The sequence below is a fragment of the Lampetra planeri genome, chromosome 56 (genome assembly GCF_965212315.1).
Source record: "Lampetra planeri chromosome 56, kcLamPlan1.2.h2, whole genome shotgun sequence".
Lineage (NCBI taxonomy): Eukaryota > Metazoa > Chordata > Hyperoartia > Petromyzontiformes > Petromyzontidae > Lampetra > Lampetra planeri.
Genome location: NC_136162.1, coordinates 1,715,243 through 1,737,945, shown reverse-complemented (window position 1 = coordinate 1,737,945; position 22,703 = coordinate 1,715,243). Strand labels below are relative to the sequence as shown.

General features: G+C 49.8%; 1 protein-coding gene across 8 annotated transcripts in view; it reads left to right on the top strand.

Moving 5' to 3' along the window:
- LOC144735634 (rho guanine nucleotide exchange factor 7-like) overlaps positions 1-22,703 on the top strand; it is a 70,383-nt gene that overhangs the window by 18,029 nt on the left and 29,651 nt on the right. For 4 of the 8 annotated variants that reach the window (XR_013588665.1, XM_078618082.1, XM_078618079.1 and 1 more), the window contains exons 5-10: positions 7,333-7,475; positions 15,330-15,528; positions 15,827-15,915; positions 16,244-16,338; positions 17,404-17,499; positions 19,110-19,232. Coding sequence is in view for 7 of the 8 variants with exons in the window: in XM_078618082.1 (XP_078474208.1) it covers positions 7,333-7,475; positions 15,330-15,528; positions 15,827-15,915; positions 16,244-16,338; positions 17,404-17,499; positions 19,110-19,232 (745 nt within the window). In the remaining variant the exon portion in view is untranslated. Of the gene's footprint in view, positions 1-6,202; positions 6,334-7,332; positions 7,476-12,374; positions 12,542-15,329; positions 15,529-15,826; positions 15,916-16,243; positions 16,339-17,403; positions 17,500-19,109; positions 19,233-22,703 lie in introns of those variants that run through there. The other 4 variants (XM_078618086.1, XM_078618081.1, XM_078618083.1 and 1 more) reach the window with 3 other exon arrangements.

Genomic DNA, 22,703 nt, shown 5'->3' with positions numbered 1-22,703 from the left:
CGTGCCTCCGGATGATATCTCCCAGAGGCCTAACATAGACATTGAATAAAAGGGGAGATAAAACGGACCCCTGAGGGATACCGTAAGGAGAGGGTCCAGCAGGTGACACATGGGGACCCAAGGCCACCTCCTGGGTCGTGCCTGCAGAAATGATTCAATCCACTGTAAGGCAGTGCCTCCGATTCCTGCCAGGTGCTGCAGGCACCGCAATAAAACCCCCAATTATATCAAAAGCCGCTGACAGGTCCAACATAACAAGGGCTGAAATACAGCCCCTGTCCATCGCCATGAGGAGATCGTCTGCCACGCAAACCAAGGTGGACTTAGTTCCATGATGGGCCCTGAAGCCTGATTGAGTGATGTCAAAGAAGCACTTGGCCTCAAGATACGACTCCAACTGGGAAAAGGCCACCCTTTCTATAATCTTCCCTATAAAGGGAGATCGGGTGATAGTTAGCCAGGATATCGACATCCAGTACCGTTTTATTTAGAAGTGGTCGGACTAAAGCCATTTTCAGGGGTTCCGGAAACAATCCTTCTGAAAGGGAAGAGTTTACCAATTCGGTCACCATTGGGATCACTGGCTCAAAGGCCACCTTAAGAAGCCAGAAGGAACAGGCATCTAAATCAGAGGTGGTCCATTTCATCCCCGTAGTAGTCTGGATGAGGTCTGCAGGCAGGACTGGTAAAAGTGCCTCAAAGACGAGAGGAGCCCTTGAGTCCAAGCAAAGATCGGGACTAATTGCTGGGCAGACACCCGCTCTAATGCGATTGATCTTATTAGAACATAACTGATGGAAATATTTGCAGTGCTCTTCAGAAAGAGCAACCTTTATGGACGTACAGTCTGAGTGAATCAAACTGTTTACCTTCCTGAACAGCTCAGAAAGGTGGTTCCTTGCTGAGTCAAGTATCATGGCAACGTACTTTTTCTTCGCTATGAAGATAGTTTCTGTGTAAACCCATTGACAAACTCGTAGAGCTGTTCGATTATCATCGAGCTGAGATTTGTGCCAGCATCGTTCCATTTTCCTAAGTTGTACTTATAGGGCCCTGAGGTCTCTGGAATACCAGGGGGTGCTCGTGGTAACTTAAGCATGAAGACGGCGGCTAGGAGCATGGTCATCGATAGCAGATCGGAGCACTAAATTGGACAGTGGTACCACTGTCACAGTAAGAGGAAATATGGCCGATAAGGCGTCATGAAATCCAGAAGTGGTCATTAGCCTTTTGGGCCGAACCCAGCATCCCTGAAGTTCCCCAGACCGTCGGAGAGGAGTGGGGAGACCCTTGATCTCAGCATGAATCGCCCTGTAATCAGTCCATAGTGCAGACGAACATTTAATGGCCCCTACTGAGACCCCCTGGGTGAATACTAGGTCGATCGTGTGACCATGGTCATGGGTTGGGCCCTGAATAAACTGAGTAAATCCCATGGAACCCATGTTATCCAAAAAGTCTCTAACCAAACTGTCAGATGGGTCATCCATCCATGCATTGAAATTTCCCAGCACAATTGCACGATGAAATTCCAGGAACAAGGGAGAAATCACCTCGGACAGCTGAGACATACAATCAAGGGTGACATACAGGCCCTGATTCTCATTCAGGGAACAATGCACGGTCATGTATTCAAATGACCCAACTTTGGGACCAGGGCACATGGCACAGATGAGACCAGCCTGAAAGATCACCGCCACCCTGCCACCTTTCTTTTTACCTGGTCTGGGAATATGCAATATTGAATACCCATCTGGGACTAAATCGGCTAAAGGTTGGTCGACTCCAGGTCAAAGCCATTAATAAAAGTTAGGTGGGAACAGCCCAAAGCAATCGTGTCACATACTTAAAGGGCCCATTGCACGACCGACCTGACATTCATAAGGATAAACTTCAGTACAGGCTCCTTACCACTGATACCTCTATTTCGCAGCTCAGGGGAAATTTTTGATTGGTATATTTATTATAACCCGAGGCCGATGGGGTAGGTCATCTGGGAATCTGGATCCGAGGGTCTAAAGCGGACGTGAGACAACCGAGATCTTATGAGTAGACAATAATTTGGAACCATCAATCCTCACTGGTTCCCAGATTCCAACCTCCCTACAGGCCTCCTCCGTCCACCAGTCCATCCGAAATTCGTCAGGAGAAAAGGGACGGAGGCTCCTAAGGACATGAACTGAGTAGTTTATAATTGGTGATGACGAGCTTAGACAAGACTAGCTGGTTGTAGAGCACAGCAAGCTGATCATAGGCCAAGACGGGCAGGTGTGATGGTAGGACAATCAGAACGTGATTAATACTGAAGCACCAATCAAGAGAAGAGATGAACTGGATTTGACTCAAGGTACAGCTTAGGCAGATCCAGGGAGCAGCAGCTCTGGCAGAACCAGAGAACCACAGCAAGTGGAACAGGAGCGGCAACAAGCCTGCAAGCGCCTCTCCTCACCCATCCACTGACCCAATAGTCTGAATAACAAGCGCATCAGTTTAACACGTAGGCTTCAATCACTTCAGTCAAAAATATTGACTTGTTTTGGACAATGGCCCTTAGTCCTAGCACACAGATTGAACCCCTGCCAACTGGAAGACTTTGCTGTTTTTTCCTGGATTTGTCTGTTGCGTGTAGTCACTTTAAGATGTTTCTTGTTCACGTTTTTGTTTGTTGCGGTTGCACCCGAGTCAAGAGCCGCATGGCTCACAGGGTTATACCTAATACATGAAACTGAATCTGAAAACCAATAAATGGTTTATTCACAATGAGTTTGATCTAAGTAAGCGTGCCTGATTGTAGCACTGTGGTTTCGTAAGTGATTTTATACAAAGCACATTTCTCTCGACAACAGCACGTGCAGTGTGCCACTAAATAATTTATTTCTTAGAGCGCACTGTTCACTTCGGGTTCTCAGGCACTCCACGTATTAATTAAATGTGGCGCCGGACCCTCGCGAGTGGTGCTTCTGTCTCTGCTGAATTGGAACACAAAGGGAAACGTGAGAATGTAATTTGTTTTCTCAAAATTTTTATGAAAGAGCGCTCGATGCCTGGAAGGCGTCAGGGCAAGATTTTTTATCCGTGTCATCAAATAATTTTTATTTATTCAGGAGAGTCTCAAGACTTTCAGAAGGATGCTGCTACATTGGGATGCTGGGCCAATTTCGTTTGAAATCAATGGAGCGACTTGACCCTGAGTTGAACCACGCTAGAGGTCATTCTATAGCCGAGCCCTGACAAAGCTTTACAGCCCTCGGCCCCCTCGGCTTTTGGCAGCAGCCACTCCCCGCCCTTTGCCCCCCCCCCCCCCCCCCAAGTGAGCAGTCGTGTGCTTGTGAACACACCAATCTGAGTGCTACACTCCCGTCCATCCACAAGAGGGCGAGATCACCTTGTAGGCACGTAAAGACTCGTTAAGATCAAGCCCTACTCTCCTCACAGCTGCACTGAATCACGCTTGTGAGCATCGATTTTGTTTATGCGGCAGGGCAGCGCCAGTAGTAACACTTATGACTCACAGCAAGGAGGGCCCTCGGTTTGATTCCCGACTCGGACGCCCTTCTGTTGAGTTTGTTCTCCACATGGTATGAATGGGTTTCCTCCAGGTTGTACCGTTTCCTGTCATAGCTAAAATAACCATACAATGTAACTGGTATTGGCCAAACATCCCAATGCTGAAACATTACCTGCAAATTACTTAATTGGGATAGCACAGCAGCATCATTGTCCCCTACTGCGAAAATTTGGCGGGATCCTCCTGCGAAAATTTGGCGGGATCCTCCTGAAAAAGAGTCTTGAGACTCGGTGAGGCCTTCCTGGGTGAACATGTATAATAACAATAATGATGATTCATACAAATTGCATTTGATAATGTTACATTTAGGCCTACAGAGTGAACCAAAGTGTTTAAATTAGACAAAATGTAAATGATATGAGATAATATAAACGAGATGAAATAAACAATTCTTGAATGAAATCGTTTTAATCTGACAGCTCTTTTGTCAATACACTGCAGGATAATGGCCTCCCCATGCCGTGCGGGTTGTTGGGGTTAGTTTACCGCACTTCACTACGTTGGTCAATCCCGTTTGGTTAATCCAACGAGCATGGAGATAGAGTTAACAATGGATTTTACTGCACTGCCCTCTGCTGCCCGCAATGAAGCCCTTTCACGGACTATAGCTTTTTATGCACGGTGATCAGCAATCCTAGCACTATCCAGGCTCAAACCTGCTTAGCGTTCAAGATTTGATGAGATCGGGCACATATATGGTGATTTGGTAATGGGCTTGTGAATTGAGTTGTGATCCCTGTATTGTGACAATTCGTCCGATCGCTTGGAGTGTGGTGAACGATTACTTTGCCTAATCATTAACATAGTCACAGTGACCCAAGTCCCCTTAGCAAGGCAGCTAATGGGTCCCACCGACTTATGAATGGGTTCCGTTCCTGAGACCCTTTCGTGAGTCGAAGACAACAATGTACTCCATTTAAATCCACATACTGTCAATGTTGTAAAATGTTGTTACGGTTCAACAAAAAAGGAAGCATTGTTAAACTCGTGAATAAGAAGAAATATTGTACATTTGTATGTCACACTAGTTTCACGGTTCAGTTCACAAGTGCGAGTTCACGTTCGCAAGTCAGATGTTTAAAAAATATATATCTTATGGAGCTTGTTCGTCAGTGCGAATGTTTGTAAGTCGGTACTGCCTGTACTTGGGAAAAAACGGTAATTAACCGGTTACTGGTTTGCCACGAATAGAAATGTCTCGAGCAAAAGTGACGTTTTTACTTTTAAACAGAACGCATCTGCCACTGATGTAGTAGGCAGCACACTCGGCTTGCACTCCAGAGGTCACCAGTTCAATTCCATCTCCCGGCTCGGCAGTCCACTCAGCCATATAAATGAGTACACCACAGTTAAGTCGATCAACAGGTTATGTGTGTTTGGGGCAGAGTGTGGGTATGCCCACCTCTTCTAACGGAGACATCTGTACAGCGTAGAACAGGAGAACAAATAGGCTCTGGAGCTGTCTAGTGGAGGCCCATCCGCCAGCAGTGGCGTGAGCGAGCAATGGCAGGGCTGAGCCTTTACTCTCTATTTACCCTTTTATTGCAATGCTTAGGCCTGCCACCATGCAGTTTGTACTTTCGCGTGTGCCGATCATTGCAATCATTAATACAATTCCACGAGAATCGATTTCAAGTTCCTATCTTTCGGCACCAGTAATCAATTCTGAAAACACTTAAGTGTTTATCATCTATAATAGGTTTTTTTGGGTGAGATTGTGTAAATATATAAATGTGTCGTTAAAACCCGCCACCACCTGACACAGCCAACTAGTAAGGGTTGTCACGTAAACAGAACGTGGCCAATTCGTCACGAGTACAGCACTAATCTGTGTTTTCGAGAGCCAAGCCACAACATTTACAATCTGAGTACTTTGACGTTTCGCCAGTAATTACAACTAGCTTCATCACGCGACAGCAAGATTTGTGGAGAAGTCCACCTGTTTCGTTCCTTATATAGAGGCGTAGATGTGATGACCACACTTCTGTGCTCTTGCGCAAAGTAGGTGGGGGGGAATAATGTGTTTATCAGTTATCATTTAACTTACCCAAGTTTAACAACCCAATATTATTGCAATAATTTGTCACTGTTTAAACACGCCTGGGAGTAGTGGTGGCCGATTGCCACCCAGAGATTAATCACCCTAACCTCCGATTAGCACGGTTGACTACTGACGGTGCAAAAGAAGTTCAGCATGCATACGTCAGATTGGTAGATTGTGTAGAGGTCATGCGTGCAAGACACCCACCTGTGCGTTTGTAGGACAGCAAATAGTTTGCTGTCCTGTCTCGTGCAGTCTCCTCCCATATGCAAACCACTGACAAAGCAAATGGCTTATCATCCCAGGCAACACCCTCCTGGAAGGAGGTTTCTTTGCAGAGAGAATCTGCATTTTTCGATCAGTGTAAACCCTCTCGTCCTGAGATCTCACAGACAGTGACTGAATGGGAAAACCAATTTCCTGTGGCTTCCCATCCTACCTGTGCATACCTTTGTGTGCGTGGGCGTGTGCACACGCCCTCTCACAGGAATCCGCTATCACCCTACCCGCCCACCGCCCATTTGCCCGCTGCTGCCGCCGTAAAAAAAAAGGTGTGGCGGTTCTGTGATTGATTGAGCGGAACCTTGCTCGCCCACCCGCTTGCTCGCTCGCCCGCCCGCTCACCCGCCATTTAGCCTAGGGTGCTGGGCGACGGGGTTCATTATGGACGGAACTTCCAAGAGGCGCAGGAGCAGGTCGCGCAGGAAGTCGCGCAACTCGCGAGGTACCTGGATGGGGGTCGAGACAGTCGCGGCCCCGGAAACACCATGGTGGTGGTGGTGGCGGTGGTGGCGGTGGTCATGGTGGTGGTGGTGATCTTTGGACCTGGCTTTGAACAAAGGGAGGTGTGACCAGTGTATGTGTTAGTTCGAGTGTTTTTAAGGTGTGTATGTACACGTCGACCCCGAAGGGTTCAAATCGGCAAGAACCCTACTGAAGAACTTTGGGGGAACAAAACTTTACACTGAGGAAGACAGAGAAACGCAAGAAACCGAGGCACAGAAATATTGAACTGTCAGACAGCAGGAAATGGCGAGTGCACTTGTGAAGATAAAAGGGGAGATTACGAATTGAGTTCGTGTAGCATAAATAGCCTCATGTCCACCACTAAGTGAACACTCCCCACCGCTCTCCCCTCGTAAATCAAATTATTTCCTGCATTTTTCTCAAAGGCTGTGAGTGCAGACAGAACTCGTGTGGAGCTGCCCTTCACATTTACACCACGAGCCATCGGTACAGCTGCCGGTGCCCTACAGTAAATAGGTGTTGTTTACAACGGGTAAACGGCAACGTGAAAACTCTTGCATGGCCGTGAGAGACACTCAGCATTGTGAAATACTGACTCTCAAGGGTAATAATCCGTGAGACTCGTACGTGGTTTAGGGTTAGGGAGTGTGTGTGAGAGGGTGTGAGGAGCGGTGCAACGGTTAGCGCGCTGTGCTACAAACTTGGCGACCCGAGTTCGATTTCTTCTCACGGCCAACATCGGTGAAGATTATCTGAACCGGTTCTGGCCCTTCCCTAGGTCGACTCGGCCTCATGAGTACCTGGTACGGTGTGTAAACATCGCCACTGGGATGACAAATACGGGCGGGCATGGTGCTGTCCACCCACCTCCTCGCGTGCCGTGCCAGCCTTCATAGGTGCTAGCTAAAAACACATCCACCAACAGTCTGTTAAGGCTATACTGGGGATCTGTGTCGTTGTGTCCGTGTGTGAGCAGACATCGAGGTGAGCGGAGAGCCAGGCGGCACTCGCCGCTCTACTCACCGCAACAAATCCGTGGACTCTGCCTCCGTCCCCCGCTCCTCCAGCACCACGAGCCGCCCCTCACAGCGCCAGTCCAAGAGCCTGGTGAGCAGCGCGGTGAGCCAGGCAACGGGGTGATGGGAGGGGGAGCGTGGTGAGGAAGTTGAGAGTGGTGGCTGCGGTGAGTGGAATGTGGAGGGGGGAGCGTGCTGAGATGATGGTGAGGGAAGAGTGGTGAGATGGAGTGTGGTGATTGGAGTGCTGAGATGGGATGGAGAGTTGTGAGGACATGGAGTGTAGCTTGGGGGGGGGGGCAGTCAGGGGAGTGGTGAGGAAGGGAGTGTGAAGGAGGAGGGAGTGTGGTGAGAGTCAGTGTCTGTGGGTCTGAGTCTTTGGCTCTCTGGGATGTTGTCTTCCTCGCCCGGTATGCAGGAGGTCGGAAGTTCGATTCGGACCCTGAAGCCTGTATATTTAGAGTTTGCACGTTCTCCGAATGGATTTTTTCTCTGGGTCCTCCGGTTTTTCCCTCCACATTGAGAAACATGCATTAAGATTATTTATATAATGTTGGTGTAATAAATGTCCAAATGGTGGTCTACTTTGTTGAGCTATCATTTGTGGCCAGGTCGCTTCAGAAAAATAAGTTAATACCTCACCCTGCTTTGCCTGGCAGGATGTGGATGGTTTATTTTTACGTGTTTGAGTGATTTGTTTACCTGTTTGTTGTAACGTTCTTACCCACCCCTACTGGACATCTGTGAAAAAGAGCTTTATAGCTCATCGGATTCCTCCAGTGGAAATATTCTGATTCTGTTAGTCTGGGTTTCTGTGAGACTATGAATCCTTGTGTGAGTCTGTGGGTCCCTGACTATGAATGTCTGTTTGAGTCGGTACAATACAATGTGGATGTATGTGTAGTGAGTCCAACTGAGTCCCAAACGTTATCTTAGGAGCACAAACATAACACAACCTTACGCTCGGGTCTCGAATGGCCATCTCACCACGCTATGGCAGAACTAGACACGGTTCACTATCCCGGTCCAGACCACAAGCTGGGTCCTGGCCCCCGTGGCTAGAGGCTTCTTCTCTCTGACGTACGTGGATCTTCGTAACACCTCGAGCACACGAAGAACCTCGAGCTCCTCATGGGGCCCTCGTTAGATGCCCCCGGGCTGGGGCTGGCTCCGCCCCTTGCCCCGCCCACCTTCCAGGTCTTTCGAGCTCCTTCTCGAACGTTCCCGAGAGCTCTCCGGGACCACGTGACCACCTCTCGGCCCCCGTCCACCGGTGGCCCCCTCCAGTATCGTCCGGTCACGTGACAACAGGTCACAGCCAGAGCGTCATGCCCCAGCGTAACCCTGGCTGGCTGACACTCCCTCTCGCTCCCTCACCGGGAGCCGGCACCGCACACTGCTCGTGGTGCCTCCGCACTAACCAGCGTTCGCCCAACCACCGCTAGAGTTGGTACTGCAGCCCGCAACCCGGGCTGCCCGCAATGACAACATCACCGGCCGTGACTTCGCAAGTCCCGGCACCATACAGTGACAAGTACAGTCACTACATATGTACGGTCTACATGCAACCGCATCTCATGGCACTGCTTACTTATGCAGGCACGTGCGGCTGACTGCGTGCGTGCATCAGATACTAGCCTGTGTGAGTACACCACAGCGTGCGCACACCACGCCGTGCTCCGTAGCGGCGTGTGCGCCCCCTCGTGTGCGTGTTAGGGGTTGTTCCATCCTCTACACATGTGATGATGAATTGTGACACTTCTGGGTTGTGATTCAATTTCGTATCAATTATTCTCTTCCCGCTGATTTTGGTTATCTCATTTCAACGCTGTACATGTAGCTTGGCGGTGGAAGGGGAGTGTCTCGCAATCGGGAGGTTGCGACTTCAAACGCTGGTCGAGAACGTCGAATTATTTCCTACTCAATTGGGAAACACACGGCAATTGTTCCCCCCTTCTGCGATAACGTGGCAGGACTCTCCTGAAAAAGTATTGAGACTCAGTGAGGCTGTCCTGGGTAAATAAGCAGCATAAATTGTAATAATTATTACAAAAAATGACAATATAATTTATTTTATAATGCATTTTGTTAATCCGGAAAAGCCTCCCTGAGTCTCCATACACTGTCCAGGGAGGTCTAATCAGGTATCTTGTTTTTGTTTCTTCAAAGATGTCTGGCTGGAAGAGTAGGCCAAAGTACCAAGCGGTGGCATGAGCGAGCAGTTGGGTGGCTGTGACCTTACTTTTTAATGTAAAAAAATCTAAAAATTTACAATAGGGGACAGTAGAGAATGAGCCAATGTGATCTAGATGTGTGTGTACCATCAAGCAGAGTTTTAAGGAGCATTCAATTACTAGGTATAAAGGAGCTGTTGAAATATTCAGGCATTTGCGAGGACGGAGGCTTGGGGCCTTGTGCTTATGCCCACTTCCTCATGAGAGGACCAAAGAAATGCGCGGAAGCCAGCGGGAGAGGGTTGTTCCTTAATTGTGAGGAGCTATTTCCATCTCGGCCAGCGTGCAGTACAATACGACCTGGCTTTATAGAGTGCCAAGGCCTGCAGCCTGCACCGGCACTCACTCCTGGTGGCATTCCAATCATCATCGTAATTCACATACCCATTTATTACAGCCCTCGCTCAGTCCGCTGCTGGATGAAAGCCTCGCCATGCTGTTTTGGTCACACTTCATCATTCCATTTTGGTCAGTGAGGGTTGGTGAAGGTGGAAGACCCATGACTGGTTCTGATCTCACTCACCACTTATGTTAGTTGTGGTCGGGAATAAAACTCGGGTTTCCTAGGTTTTAGCGCAGAGCGCTAACTACTGTGCCATTGCTCAATACCAATAGGTCTCGTTCAATGTACACCACTAAGTTAAGCAACATGGCATTGTATCATGGTGATTGGTCTCCTTGTGTGAATGAAGGTGGGTTGTGAGGATGTACTTCGTGTCCTTTTTTATTTCTTCAGTCAGCTGTGCCTCACATAGTGTCAGCCAGGGGCCCTGGAAGGTGACACGTACGTATGTATGCATGTTGTCAACTTCTTTCGCACTGTTCGTAGCCAACCGTGCTAATCGGAGACACCACAGAGCCACTTCAGTCACTTAAGTTTGATTTCCACCAAACAATAGAGGCCACTCTTCCATGCCCTGAACATACAGCGTGGGACGCTGAGTATCAGACGTCTGATACACGACTACAATGCAGCCTTCGGAGCTGTGCGACACTGAGTCAATCGACAAGTGAATGATGGTTTTGCCACGTGAAGTCATAGGTGACTCGGTTGAGATCATAAACCCGCTACTCGTGAGGAACGAGTGTTACCACGCTTGCCGCTTGTTGCACAGGTTCGCCGCGGTGTGAGTCTAGCGGCCCCCCTGGTCACAATATTGCTTGGTGTAGTCACCATAAATACTCCGCTTCACAGTCAATGTTACACATCCCGTGGTGGTATTCCAAAAAGAGTAGGCCACGTATGTCGGTGTAACGATCCACATTTGGAAAATTACCTGCATATTACTTAATTGGGTAAAACCACATAGCAACATAACCATCCACTGGCAGAATATACTATTTGTAAAACATAGCATGTTCACGATAACATTGTATTGTGAGAATGGCGCAGATATTAAATGTGTTTATTAATTACTCTTAATCATAGAAGGCCAAAACCCAAGCTCATACCCTGCTGGGTCTGTGTCTCCAATAGGGCCACTCTGACCTTCGTGAGCCACCCAGCCACTTACGCCCATTTATTTTTAAGTTTGAGGGCTGGCATGATACGGTCTTGGTGAGATATGTGCATAATCTTGACTTGTAGTTGCTGAGCACACGGAACACACTTCTAACCACTTACTGCACTTGATAGATTCTCAACGCGAAGCAGTCAGGGTGACTGATAGTCCAGCACTCACTGATGCACTCTAGTTACTCGCTCACTGATGCTCCATTGCCTTCTTATTGATCTTCTATTGCTACTCCCGTGGTAACTGTTCCGATGAACTTCACTCGTTGATTCCCCCTCCCAGTCTACCAAACTGGCTGTTTTGTCTCATCCACAGTGTTCAACCACCACACTGCAGGTCGGAACAAGGCACTCACACGCATGCACTCACCCCCCACACAGCAGGTTACAACAGCACACCCACTCATCCAACTCTTCACTCACTCCCACTTACACACTCACCCCCACACAGCAGGTTACAACAGCACACCCACTCATCCAACTCTTCACTCACTCCCACTTACTCACCCACTCTCCCGCTCACCCCCCACACAGCAGGTGACAGCAGCACACCCACCCACTCACTCGCCCCACTGTAGGCCGCAACACTTCAATTTCTGCTTCTTCCCTTGCACTGGTACACTTGGAAATTCCCTCTCATTGTTTCTCATTCCAAAGTTCTCATAACCTTGCTCAATTCAAGAATTGTGGTAACTCTTTATCTGTTACAACTCTGTTTGTTTCTGGCCCCTTGACATTATGGGCCTTTCCTCAACAACTGTGTAAGAAATGAATCTGCAAACGCAGGCTGCCGCGGATTTCTCCCCGCCAACAGCGATATCTCAAGATCCTCAAAAAGCCCAACGGCCACTCACCGCCTTCCTCTTCCTGGTAGCCTGGACTGCCGGGCTAGCAGACAGCACGGTGTCCTTTCAACAGTGCTGCTGTCGAAGTTCGAATCCCAGAAACGGCTAAAGTCAGTGGCGAGTGGCATCAAAAGCTATCCTGGACCGACTCTGGGAGCACAGCTTTATCTCTAAAATGAATGTCGTGAGGAAGTCAAAGTTGTCTCGCACATTCAATACATCCGAACCACTGACAAGTTAGCGCGACTTAAGTCGCTGTCGCAGGAAGTTTGTTCGTGAATTAGCACCGTCTCATTGTCATCGACTGTTGTCGTCTCCAGCGTCGTGACATCTCTTGGGGCTCAGTCAGGGGCTGCCGCATTGGGGATTGCGAGTTTGGGAATTGGCAATCTCGTCAGCTCGGGTCATTGTGAGTAGCAGCGGTCCTGGAAATCGTGGTGGTAGTTCCAGGGATTCTGGTGGTGGCGGTGGTGGTGGGGATTGTGCTGGGTCCGAGCGGTGCGTGGTGGAGATGCTGCGGAGCAGCACTGCGTTCTTCCGGAGGCTGTCAGCCGCACAGAAGCAGGGCCCCACACTGGTAACTACCTGGGGTGCTCGCTGATTCGCGTCGGCAATCGTTTTTATGAATTCCCGGGAGTGAGTGTGAGTGCTACCGAGCCCATCGGCACTCATCGTGTGCACGACTAAGTCGGTGTATCAGTATGTGTGTGTATCAGTATGGGGAGCAGCAGTGCGGTTAGTGTGCTGCGCTTTTAATCCGGCGACCGAGTTCGATTGCAGCTCACGGCCAACACCAGTGACTATTATCTGAACCGGTCCTGGGCCTCCCTTAGGTTAACTCAGTCTCAAATGAGTACCTGGTGCGGTGTGTAAACATCACCACTGGGAAGACAAAGGAGGCCGGGCGTGGTGCTGGCCACCCACCCCCTCATGTGCCGTGCTGAACTTAAAAGGTGCTTGCTAACAGCACTTGCCCCAACAGTCTGTTTGGATTTACGGGGATCTTTGTCGTCGTAACTGTGTGTGCCTGTGTGTGGAGTGGTAGTGCGGTGCTTGGCACACTATTACGAACCCTGATGTCGATTCCCACTCGCACCCAACATCAGGGGCGAATATCTGAACTGGTGTGAGGCCTTTACAAGGCCGAGTCGGCCTTAAAGGAGGACCTGGTGTGCAAACAGCATCACTTGGGATACAAAGATGGCCGGGCATTGTTCTATTCAGCCATAATAGCACGGTTGGCTGCGTACCTCCGATTAGCACGTTTGACTACGTACAGTACGGACAAAGTGCAACATACATATGGTCCGTGTGGCTGTGTGCCGTTTTGCCTTTCTCATCATCATCAGCCATTATCAATCCACTGCTGGATGAAGGCCTTCCAAAGCCGCCACCACCCCTCATGATCCTGTGATGTAATAATCCATCCAGCACCTGAACAGGAGCCAAATTCACAGCTCCATCTCCATGGTGGGTGTCTACTCAGACAGATTCTATGCCTTGGCTGCTACTCCGTTGTCATCCTTCCAAGAGACTCTTCCTGCCTTAGCAAGCTTTTATTTATAGTCTTATAGTTTTAGATGATGTCTTTAACCCATGTGTGTTCCTCATTCTGTCTCTCAGTGTAATTCCAACCATGTGTCTGTCCACGCTGCTTTATCACTTTAAATGTTTTGCTCTATATTTTCCACGAGTGATTGTGTCCGAGCCGCATGTTCCCGCAGTGAGCGCACACCGATTGTTCTTCTCCAGGCTCATTGCTGCATTACTTGTCGTTATAAACTTGAGTTTTCAGATGATCACTCACCCTAGCCCCATTCGTCTCTTTATTTCAATGGTTTGGTTGTCGTCTGCCTACAGTAACCATCCTAGTTGCACATAAAGTTATCAGTTATAACATTACAAAATTGTGAGGAAAAGCACCCAGCTTGCATGAGAGCTAAAGAAGATTATCAATGTGAGCATTTTGGCAGCAGAGTCTATTGAGGTACAGAGAAATATCGATTTACTCGCTGCCAAATACAGCCATAGTATTTCTCTCTAGGGGAACCAGCATTGCAGATTATTGTTCAAAGGTTTCTACCGGGTTTGGCTGTGAGCTGAGTGTCTTTGAGCTGAGTGGCGGTGTGCTGAGTGGCGGCGATCTGAGTGCGGTGTGCTGAGTGGCGGTGTGCTGAGTGATTGGAGTTTGGCTGAGTGGCCGTGTGTTGAGTGGCCGTGTGTTGAGTGGCGGCGTGTTGAGTGGCGGTGTGCTGAGTGGCGGTGTGCTGAGTGGCGGTTTGCTGAGGGCGGTGTGTTGAGTGGCGGTGTGCTGAGGGCGGTGTGTTGAGTGGCGGCGTGTTGAGTGGCGGCGTGTTGAGTGGCGGCGTGCTGAGTGGCGGTGTGCTGAGTGGCGGTGTGTTGAGTGGCGGTGTGCTGAGGGCGGTGTGTTGAGTGGCGGCGTGCTGAGTGGCGGCGTGTTGAGTGGCGGCGTGCTGAGTGGCGGCGTGTTGAGTGGCGGTGTGCTGAGGGCGGTGTGCTGAGGGCGGCGTGTTGAGTGGCGGTGTGCTGAGTGGCGGTGTGCTGAGTGGCGGTGTGCTGAGTGATGGGAGTTTGGCTGAGTGGCGGCGTGTTGAGTGGCGGTGTGCTGAGTGGCGGCGTGTTGAGTGGCGGCGTGTTGAGTGGCGGTGTGCTGAGTGATGGGAGTTTGGCTGAGTGGCGGTGTGCTGAGTGGCGGCGTGCTGAGTGGTGGTGTGCTGAGTGCGGTGTGCTGAGTGGCGGTGTGCTGAGTGATGGGAGTTTGGCTGAGTGGCGGGAGTTTGGCTGAGTGGCGGCGTGTTGAGTGGCGGCGTGTTGAGTGGCTGCTATCGGGTAGGGCTGTGGTTTGAATGACGTCACTTTGTGCGATTGTATTACTATTTGGGCTGAGGCTGTGGGGGGGGGAGGGGCGGTGCCGGTTTTTGCGTGGAGGAGGAGGGGCAGATGCTTGATGAAGAAGTGGAGATGGAGAGGAAGTGTGCGCAATAAAGAAACTCTTATCTCGCTTGCCACTCACTACCGGCACCTGGGGGCCATGCACAAGTGTGAGTTTGAGTGAGTGAGTGGGTGGTTGAGTGAGTGCATGTTTGAGAATGTGTGCGCGCTTGTATGTGTGTGTGTATATCAGCAGTGCATTGACCGAATGGTTATCGATGTGATACTAATCACGACACATGCTCTATGAATTGTACGTGCACAGGCAGTTCTTGTACGCATAACACAATGTTTGAAGTTTATATTCGATTTTAATTTACCAATCGTTACCCTGCTCTGTCCCACCTCTCCCCCTCTCCCACCCTCCTCAAACCTCTCTCCGACCCTCCCCGAACCCCCTCTCCCCTCGTCAGGAGATGACAGAGAGCGGGGGAGGCATGGTGGTGCGTGCCAAGTTCACGTTCCAGAGGACCAACGAGGACGAGCTGTCGTTCGAGAAGGGCGACGTGATCACGGTGACGCGCGTTGAGCACGGCGGCTGGTGGGAGGGGGCGTTCAATGGCCACACGGGCTGGTTCCCCAGCAACTACGTGCGCGAGCTCAAGGCCTCCGGTGGGCAGCCCAGCCCCCATCTCCACTCACCTTGTCCCCCTGTGTCTCACTTGTCTCCCTGTCCCTTCACCTGCTTCTATACCTGTCTTCCGGTCACTACATCCTTCTCCCTATCTATTCACTTGTTGCCCTGTCTCTGTCTCTATGCCTGCCTCTCTCACAGGCCTTGCTCCAAACCATAGCACTTAAACTTAGACCTAGCCCTAGTCTTCCAGCTCTCTCCCCTGTGTGTGTGTGTGTTGTGTGGAGTCGTGTGCTCTGAGTGAATGTCACTGCTGTGTGTGTGTGTGCCTTACAGATCGACCCACATCACCAAAGGCTGTGGGCTCAAAGGGTGGAGCCAAACCCCCCGAGAGCCCTCCAGCTGCCAAGGGCTACTATGACGTGGTCAGTGGTGTTTACCAAATTCATACAAACAAGGAAATGATCCCCCATGATCCCCCATTAGCCTAAAGATATTTTATTGTGCAAGTGCTGTACCAGGCCACCGTTGTCTCCCTCGTGATGGTTACACTAAGGCTGAGTCAACCAATGGGATGCCCAGGACTGGTTCAGATACGTCACTGGTATGGGAAAGAAAGCCGCACGCGTCTGGGTGTGTGGGGGTCAACGTGGCAATCTACCAACCTGGCCTCCTTGGCGCTGGATCTCAGGAGTTCGGCCTCGTGCGGCCGCTTACTGTGCGTCCCTCCCTCGCCCTGCATGGCTCATGCAGGTGGTGAAGAACATCGTGGAGACTGAGCAGGAGTACAGCAAGGAGCTGCACTGCCTGCTCGCCACGTTCCTACGACCCCTGCAGGCCAGCGACAAGTACGCACTTGCGCCGCCATCGGGGCAGCGGAATGGCTCGGCGGTAGCGCGTTTTCCGTTTGTGGCAGAGGTTCACGGTTCTAGTCTGGCAGGCCGCCTGGGTAATTACTCCGAGGGTATTAACCGTAAACATGCAGGGGACTGTAAAGATCCCATGACGTCATTCAAAACGAGTCGGCCATTGTGTGCCGACATCGTGATTCGAATTTGCCAAACCCAACCGAATACCCGTAAATTACTCAATTCAGAAACACACAGCAATCATCGCCCCTACTCATGCCCATTGGCAGCGTAAGTGCTGAATCACCTTGTTGTGCCGCACAGGGCTAGCTGGCACCAATGGCGGAGCCAGGATTTTATCAGGTAGCGGGGGCAACCCCTCCAGCAATGAAAACTGATAGAGGAGTTGTTAGTAAGTAATGACTTGTCCCTTGCTTTTTATTGGACGCGTGTGCGGCGATGGCGCAGCCATCGCTCGAGGGTCGAATTCGAACCGCGTCGTGTGATCGGCATCGCGCTCGCTGAAGGTGTTGATGCCTTCAGGGAAGTCGTGGACTGTATACACGAAACTGCACACAATTCTGAGTCACTTATAACCGCTTTGCCGTTACTTATTGCCAATTCTGGACTCAGACTATTGTCCTATCATCTCATAGAGTCCCTGGCATGTAATAATATGCTACACAGTGGCAGTGGAGGTCGCAAAATGCCGATTTATTACTAATAAACCCCAATGATCATTGGGGGGGCACGTGCCACCCCACCCCCCCCCCCCCACTGGCTCTGCCAGTGGCTGGCACTGGGGGATGCTCTTTCAAAATGTGTTGAGATGAGACGAGATGTCACTGACTGCGTGTAAAGATGGCCATTGTGTTATTGGTGATGGTGTCGTTGGAGTTAGTGGTATTGGGAGTGGTGGTATTTTTGATGATGGTGTTTGTTGATGGTGGTGGTCATGTTGGTTGTAGTAATGGTCTTGGTTATGGTGCTCGTGGTAATGGTGATATTGATTGTGTCGATGGTGACGATGTTGATGGTTACGATACGATGGCGGTGTTGGTGCAGGCTGCCGCCAGCAGACGTGGCGCTGCTGCTGGGGAACTTGGAGGTGATCGCCAGCTTCCAGCAGAGCCTGGTGCACAGCCTGGAGGAGTGCGCCAAGTGAGGCTCACGCACACACAACCCAGCCTGGTGGCTCAGCGGCAGAGAGAGAGCGGCTCGAATTTGCAAGGTTGCGAGTTCATTTCCTGATTGGGGGTTGACTCAGCCCATCCTTCCCCCGCACCTCCGATTAGCATGGTTGGCTACGTACAGTGCGAAAGCAAACATACAATCCTCCTGGGTCGATAAAATGAGTACCACTATTTATAATCAATGCAGTTGTCCTGTGGGTATGCCCGTCCCCACCATAAGAATGTTGAATTTCTATCATTGACTCAGGGCTGTAAACATGACATGAGCACTGTCTCAATGCTCATTTGAGCAGTAAATTGGTTTGATATGACTTATATACACCAGCGTATTGTATTACAAAGACCAAGAACGAATATCCTTAACAGACTCTTGGTACAAGTGAACCTCATGGCGGGGACCCCGGGGTCCCATAAGCCCCCGGCTCTCGCATAAATATTATAATGTAAACAAAAACTTTTATCTTTTTCACCAATGGGTTTGAAGGATGGTGACAAGTGTTGTCTTGTTAAACTTTGCCTTTAAAACTGAAAACTACTTCGCTGCAGTACCTCTATTTAAATACAATATCGGAAAAAATGTTTACACCCCTCTGTCAAGCATCGTGTTTATAAGTGTGGATTTGTGAACACACTTTGTGAACAGTACATAAAATAGTACGCGTTATCAATGCGCTGTTTATATTCTAGCGAGCGTTTATACCAATTTTACTCTACAGAGTAGTGGGTCGCCGCTCCTCTTATCCACATTGATAGGAGCAGTATGTGGGGACTATGGCTTAACCGCAAAAAAAAACCTATCTGCACAGATGCATACGGACAAGAGAAGTATTATCAAACAGGAGGAATTAACGGTGCAACGCATGTCATCTGTTAAATATCTGCAGGTAATAGGATTGTCATCGATTGATCTTGGCTGCAGACATTGGTAGGTCACAAATAATAATGAAGATAAGAGAGCAGTTTAACTGTATTATGCAGACCGTGGTGACAGATAAAGGACTTAAGTCGCGTAGGCAGTTTGAGCAGCTTTGGATAAACCTCATGATCCTGCCCGTACCCGAGCATGGAGTGCATTCGCTTGTTCAGCTCTTCTGCGCATATGTGCTCGCTGCTGCTGCTTGGACACGACACGACAACAGAATGATCCGCGCCAGGTGGGTCGCGGCGTTTATGTGCGCAGTGGGACGGAGTCGGCAAAAATAAATAAACTATTTACGATTTTGACTTCCGTTTATTCGGGACCCCGAGATTCCGCCATGAGGTTCAAGTGCTGCTAGTGAACACTTATGGTACATAAGCGGGTGTTGCGGCAAGTACCACGCCTGGCCGTCTTTGTCTCCCCAATGCTGATGTTTGCACACCGCACCAGGTGCTCATTTAAGGCTGAGCAGACCTAGGGGAGGGCCAGGACCGCTTCACATATCCATCACTGATATTGGTCATGAGTGGGTATCGAATGTCGGTTTCCGAGTTCGTAGCGCAGTGCGCTAAACACTGCACCACCGCTCCCCACGTGCATGCATATCGAAATACTCGCTCGACTCACAGCCCCTGCCTCGTGCCCCGTCCCTGCTGCAGGCTGCCAGAGGCGCAGCAGCATGTGGGCTCCTGCTTCATGAGCCTGCGCTCGCAGATGGAGACGCTCTACCTGGAGTACTGCGCCAATCACCCCTGGGCCGTCAAGGTTCTGCAGGACAACAGGTGTGTGTGAGACTCACAATAGTGTTTGGGTTAAGGCCACGTCATGGTCTGACCAGATCTGTGTCATCCGGAACCCTCCACTACCCAACACGGGCAAACAAATTAATTGTCACGTGGTGTACAAGCATTTAACATGTCAATTATTGTTATTTAGGCTCGGTGGTAAATTGCAGAGCAATCATTACAACCAAATAAGTCATCTGTGAATCATTGGCCCATATGAATTATCGTAAAATAAGAATTAATTTATTTGAAATGCTACATTTTTTGTTAAATCTAATTGATTGTTACTTTCAGATCATGATCCCTATTTAAGGAAGCCAGGTCGGGTGACACGGTGACTCCTGACTTCCAGTGCTGTTACACTGACTACTTTATAGACCTTCTGGCGATGCTCATTGTACTTTTCAGAGAAACTCTGTGGATATAATTTCTGAATTTGTTAGGATTCTAAATATTACAGGCAAGCTGAAACGATTATGGTTGGCACGTTAAACGCTTGTGTGTGCATGTCGTCAGGCTATAGTCATCATGGTTGTTCCTTGGATAAACTCGTCCCCGCCATAGCGTGGAATTGTTTACACATTGTGTTAGAATGATGACAACAACAACGATGACTACGGTTACGATGGTTACGTCGATGACGATTTTTAGCGATGATGGTGGCCGAGGGCGATGATGGAGTGGCTGGAGTGGAGACGAAGCCCTCACTCTACACATGCGAGGTGTCAGTGGAGCCCTGCGGGGGTTGTGTGCTGTCGCCTTGAGCCACAGTTGTCTCAGCTGTGCACACGGGGTCTGCGTTTACACAAATGAATGCATTAATACACACACAACACAACTGTTACAACTCCCGAGGTGGGGCGTGTTGATGCGAGTTTGGAGGGGGGTTCAAGGGGATTCCCACCTCTGCTGGAAATCAAGCGTCAGTTCACAAAGTGGACACTCGCCTGCTTGCCATGCTTGTAACTGTGAGTAGTGGTTAATACTCGATGATGGTGTGTAGTGTTGTGAGCCACTGGGATTTCGGAGGCATCTCGGTATCCTGCTGCCTGGTTAAGTGAAGTTCAATCCCTACACAGGCTCCCAATTCAATCCCGGATCAAAGTCAAGGATGCATTGGCCCCTGCATTCCTCTTCCCTTTCACTCTCCTAACCTCCACACTCACCTACTTCTCCCTTTCACATCCTCCTCTTCCGTGCACCCTCTTATCTCTCCCCTTTACTTCCTCTCCATGCACTCTCCACCTCTCCCATCTCAAATCACTCTTCTCCCCTCAGCACACTATCCTACCTCTGGGATTTTTAAACATATCATTAGGTTAGCAACAATTAGTTTGTACTCTCCAGTTGCCTGCGTGAAATGTGGGCTAATTTTGCCCAAGCCTGGCCAGCTGGTTCAAAATCTGAAGAAACATCTCCCCCGTCATCTCACTCTACTCCCCTCTGTGCACTCTTGAATTTCCACTGTATGCGACTGTAAAAAAACAAAACTGAAATCACAATAACCCAGCACTGCTAGTGGCCGTTTAAGGGAAGCGATTTCGCTTTGAAAACAGTTGAATTAAGTTATAAAATTTACATTAAGTTTAACTTTGATAACCTACGTCATTTCTGCCACTAAGGAACGAATATAATTGCCAGTCGTCGCTAGTCTGGAGTCCCCCTGGCCGCGGTTGGACCCCCGTGGTTTCCCAGCCGTGTGAGTACGGGCAGATGGAGGCTCGTATTTACAGAGAGGAGGAGTGCTGGGGAAGCCGCCTGTGTTGTTTATTTGGGCTGTGGGCTTCCAGTGTCATCTCGCCAGCTCTCGGTTTCACCGTAGCCGTCCAGACCAGACAGACCGCACGGCGAAACCGCACTGGTGGAGGCGGTGGTGGTGGTAAGCCCACGACTCTCCTCGCCGATGCCACCATCATGGTGCAGCCAGCTGTAGCCAGCTCATGAGTGCCTCGGGTGTACAGGAAAATCTCGTGTGTTGTCTGTTGTATTCTTGTCTGGATTACTGATGAGTATCAGGGGTATGCAATATAGCAAAGCTTAGTTTGCTGGTCTCTGGTTGTGTATCCGGCTGTGGCTACCGTGAGCATCGAGTCACACACAGCCTGTTGTTGTGCAGTTGTCTCGCTGGCTGTGGTTCGCTGGGTCGCTAAGACGTCGGTGTAGTTAAGACGCTGCCAAGTCAGCCGGTTTAGTCGGTGTTGCCGAGGAGTTCTTGTAGTGAGCGCCGAGCCACCCAAAGTTTTCCCATTCCGAGTCGCCCGCCCGGTGGGCACTCTGCAGGATTAGTAGCTGCGTGCACGCCTGCATTGGCCGCTTGAAGCGACCCCCTCCCCTTGCCAAGTAACGGGCAGTACCTCGTTTTATGCTATTGCATTTGCCATATTGGTGGCCCAGGTCACTCTTGCAAATGAGACTTATTGTGGTATTTTAAGCTCCCACCTAGTTAAATAAAATAAACTTAAACTACATATTGAGACTAAGAGTCAGAATAACCTACTTGGTGGATTATTAGGGTTCATTGTCAATTCATAACATTCACAGAGCCAAACAGAGCCACCTCTAAAATTTAGTCTTAAGTGTTAAGGCTTGAGACAGAGCCAGACCAAAGCTCCTTTAAGATTCTGAATCGGCTGCGTGGTGGAGGAGGAGAAGGCTGCAACATCATGCAGTGTCTGTGTGGGAGGCCTCGTTCGGCGAGCGAGGAAAGCGCAGAGGGGAGACGACGGTCCCCTGCCAGGTGAGAGAGACACGTGGACATTGAGGGACAGGACACAAGGACACAGAACATGTCGAGGAGATGCAGATACAGGCTTAGAGAGACACAGGGACATACAGACAGGAAGGAACACAGAGACATGGAGACAAGCACACAGAGATGCAGATAGATGGGACACAAGAATACAATACATGATAAGAAGACAGATTGAAGCACGTGAGTACACAAACTTTAGACACAGAAATACAGACACGGTGAAATACTATTTTCAATAATGAATGGATGCATGCTCACTTGCCACCTTAGCCTTGATGGGCATTTTCTTTGGGAATACGAAACACGAGTCATTACTGCATTCTCATGGTTAGCACGTGTGCCATACGCGGCGCACACAGCAGTGCCTTGTGTTTTTATTGTCAGTTTTCGTGTCCGTGTTGGTTCTATGTGACAACCCAGAAACCCTTATTGCTTCTGCACAAGCCACATAGCAGCAGCAACAGCAGAGCGAGCATCAGCCCAAAGCATCACACCAGTTCAATGTGCTTACTTAACTCAAACACAAACTTCCTCATTGCACTGCTGGTGCCAGAGCTATTTGTGAGCTCCTGTTTAGGCCAGCGCAACAAAGGGAGTGTTGAGGCAACAACGCGGAGTTCTGACCTCCTGTGGCGCGTCGTGAACTGGGCGCAGGCAGGGCTTAATTTCAGCCGTGCCGCTCTGCGTCGGCTACTCGCCACTGCTATCAATCACCC